General features: G+C 53.6%; 1 protein-coding gene across 1 annotated transcript in view; it reads left to right on the top strand.

Moving 5' to 3' along the window:
- plxna1b (plexin A1b) overlaps window positions 1-2,500 on the top strand; it is a 198,971-nt gene that overhangs the window by 171,496 nt on the left and 24,975 nt on the right. The window contains 1 exon segment of the mRNA XM_062545585.1: window positions 523-666. Coding sequence (XP_062401569.1) covers window positions 523-666 — 144 coding nt within the window.

Genomic DNA, 2,500 nt, shown 5'->3' with positions numbered 1-2,500 from the left:
GCGTAGGCACGTGTGTCCGTGTGCGTTTTGTCTGTGTGTGTGTGTGTGTGTGGCTGTGAGAGCGTAAGCATGTTTATAATCTTGAATGTTATTTACACATTTAAATGCCTTGGTTAGTTGAAGCAAATGCGTCACTGACAGGAACCTCAAAAGATTTAGGAAAATTCCACCTCCAGGCTTTGCCAGACTCCCGTGTGTGTGTGTGTGGGTGTGTGTGCCTGCGTGTGTGTGTTTGTGTGTGTGTGTGCGTGTGATATGACTGTTTTGTTTTGGAACAGTTATTGCCTTGGGTGTGTGTTCTGGGTGTTCTTGTTTGTGTGGGACCCCGATGTTTATGTGGTTGTGCTTGTGTGTGTACGACTGCGTGCAAAACAGCATTCATTGTGTGTGTTCTCTTAAATGGAGTATGTTTACAGAATTAGCTTGTTTGTGTGTGTGTGTGTGTCTGTCGGTCTGTCAGAGCCATGTTCCATATGCTTGTGTGTGTCCGTGGGTGTGACGTTCTAACTGTTCTTGTTCTAGGGGAGGAACCTGATCCCGTCTGCCCCGGGGAACTCTCGGCTCAACTACACGGTTCTGATCGGGGACGCGCCGTGTGTGCTGACCGTGTCCGAGACGCAGCTCATGTGCGAGTGGCCGGACATCACCGGAGAGCACAAAGTCACGGTGAGACCCCTGCCTGACTGGACTGGACTGGACTTGCTCACCTCATCACCCTCTTCATCATCCTCCTCCTCCTCCTCCTCCTCCTCTCTGCCGTCATTCCCAACGCTATCTTCTCCCTGTCATCGTCATCATCTCCCTCTTCCTCACTGTTGTTATTTTAACTTCCTCCCCACCTCTACTCTTCTCACTCTTTGTTTCTCTTAGCATCACCCCCCCTCCCTCTCTTCCTCTCCTCCTCTCCTCTGCTCGTCTTTCATCCCCCTTTATCTGTCCTTCGTATCTTCCTCATCACTCTCCTTTATTTTCCTAGCCCACCCTGTGTCCTTCCTCCCTCTCTCTCTGTCCGTCTCTCTCTCTCTCTCTCTCTCTCTCTCTCTCTCTCTCTCTCTCTCTCTCTCTCTCTCCACTCATCCTGCTTCCCTCTCTCTCTCACTCTTCCCATCTACCCCCCCTCCATCCCCCCCTCTGTCTGTATTTGTTTTGCTATGGTGCTGGTGGAAGACACGCGATTAATAATAGATGTGGAACTGGTCGTCTACAGGATGTGGAGCGAGCTGGCGCTGGCGCTACAGTTGGGACATGAGTGAGGGGACCCCCCCCCCCCCCCCCCCCCTTCCTCCACCGCATATATTAAAACATTATCTGCTCCGTATCTATACATTGGGTTTTTTTTTCAGGCCCATCTGTCGAGGGCTATGAAAATAGCACTGTTATTTTCCCAAGCCGTCTGCTCTCGTTCTGTTGGAGAAAACCGAGCCCCTGGGAGAGAGGGAGAGAAGGAGGCAAAGAGGAAGAGAGAGAGAGAGCGAGAGAGAGAGCGTGTGATGGAGAGACAGAACGAGAGAACGAGAGGGAAAGCGAGGGAGGAAGCCCCCAAGAAAGAGGCACAGATGTTTGTCCTCGACCTATAAAATATGACCTATATATAAAGTTGCGGCGCAGCAGAGCTCGGGCAAGGCCTAGTGTGGCCCCGGCAGGGCCTCCACTTCCTTGGCCTCCTCTGGGCTGCCAAGGGGCCCTCCTGAAGAGTGTGGACCTGGGTCAACTCTGCCTGGGTCAACCCCGCCTGGGTCCACCCCACCTGGGTCAACTCTGCCTGGGTCAACTCCGCCTCGGTCAACTCCGCCTGGGTCAACTCCGCCTGGGTCAACTTTCCCTGGGTCAACTTTCCCTGGGTCAACTGTCCCTGGGTCAACCCCGCCATGGTCAACCCCGCCATGGTCAACCCCGCCATGGTCAACCCTGGTTCTGGGCTCCACTCAGGAGGACCAGGCAGAGGCGCCTCTGTCTTCCTCGGCCCACTATGGCTGTCAGTTCAAGCCCAGCTGTTGCTGTTGCTGCTGTTGCTGCCACAGCCTGATTGAAGTGCTGTGACTGCCGGGAGAATAACAGTGAAAAAAAAAAGAGTCGTTAATGCGTGAGGCCGGCAACAGGAGCGGCAGCAGATGCCGAGGCGAGATGAGGCGGCAGCTCCCGACGTTTTCTGTCTCTCTCCCTCTCTCTCTCTCTGTCTCTCTCTCTGTCTCTCTCTCTCTCTCTCTCTCTCTCTCTCTCTCTCTCTCTCTCTGTCTCTCTCTCTGTCTCCCTCTCTCTCTCTCTCTGTCTCTCTCTCTCTCTCGGCCCGGCGCTGAAGAGCTCTAGATGGGCTTGTTTGTTACCATTAGCAGTCTTTAGCGTGCGGCGTGACGGCGATAAGCGCGCTGATTACGAGTGGATAATAGAAATAGGTGAAGTGCGCCGCGTGACCTACATTGTGCGCGCTTATCTCCCCGTCTCGCGGGTTGTCTAATAGGCTTTTTTATACTATTATTCTCCTCCTCTACGAGTGTGGCTG

This window comes from Sardina pilchardus, chromosome 9 (genome assembly GCF_963854185.1).
Source record: "Sardina pilchardus chromosome 9, fSarPil1.1, whole genome shotgun sequence".
In the NCBI taxonomy this organism is placed as follows: domain Eukaryota; kingdom Metazoa; phylum Chordata; class Actinopteri; order Clupeiformes; family Clupeidae; genus Sardina; species Sardina pilchardus.
The sequence above is the reverse complement of the archived record's forward strand: the minus strand, read 5'-3'. Positions and strand labels throughout refer to the sequence as shown.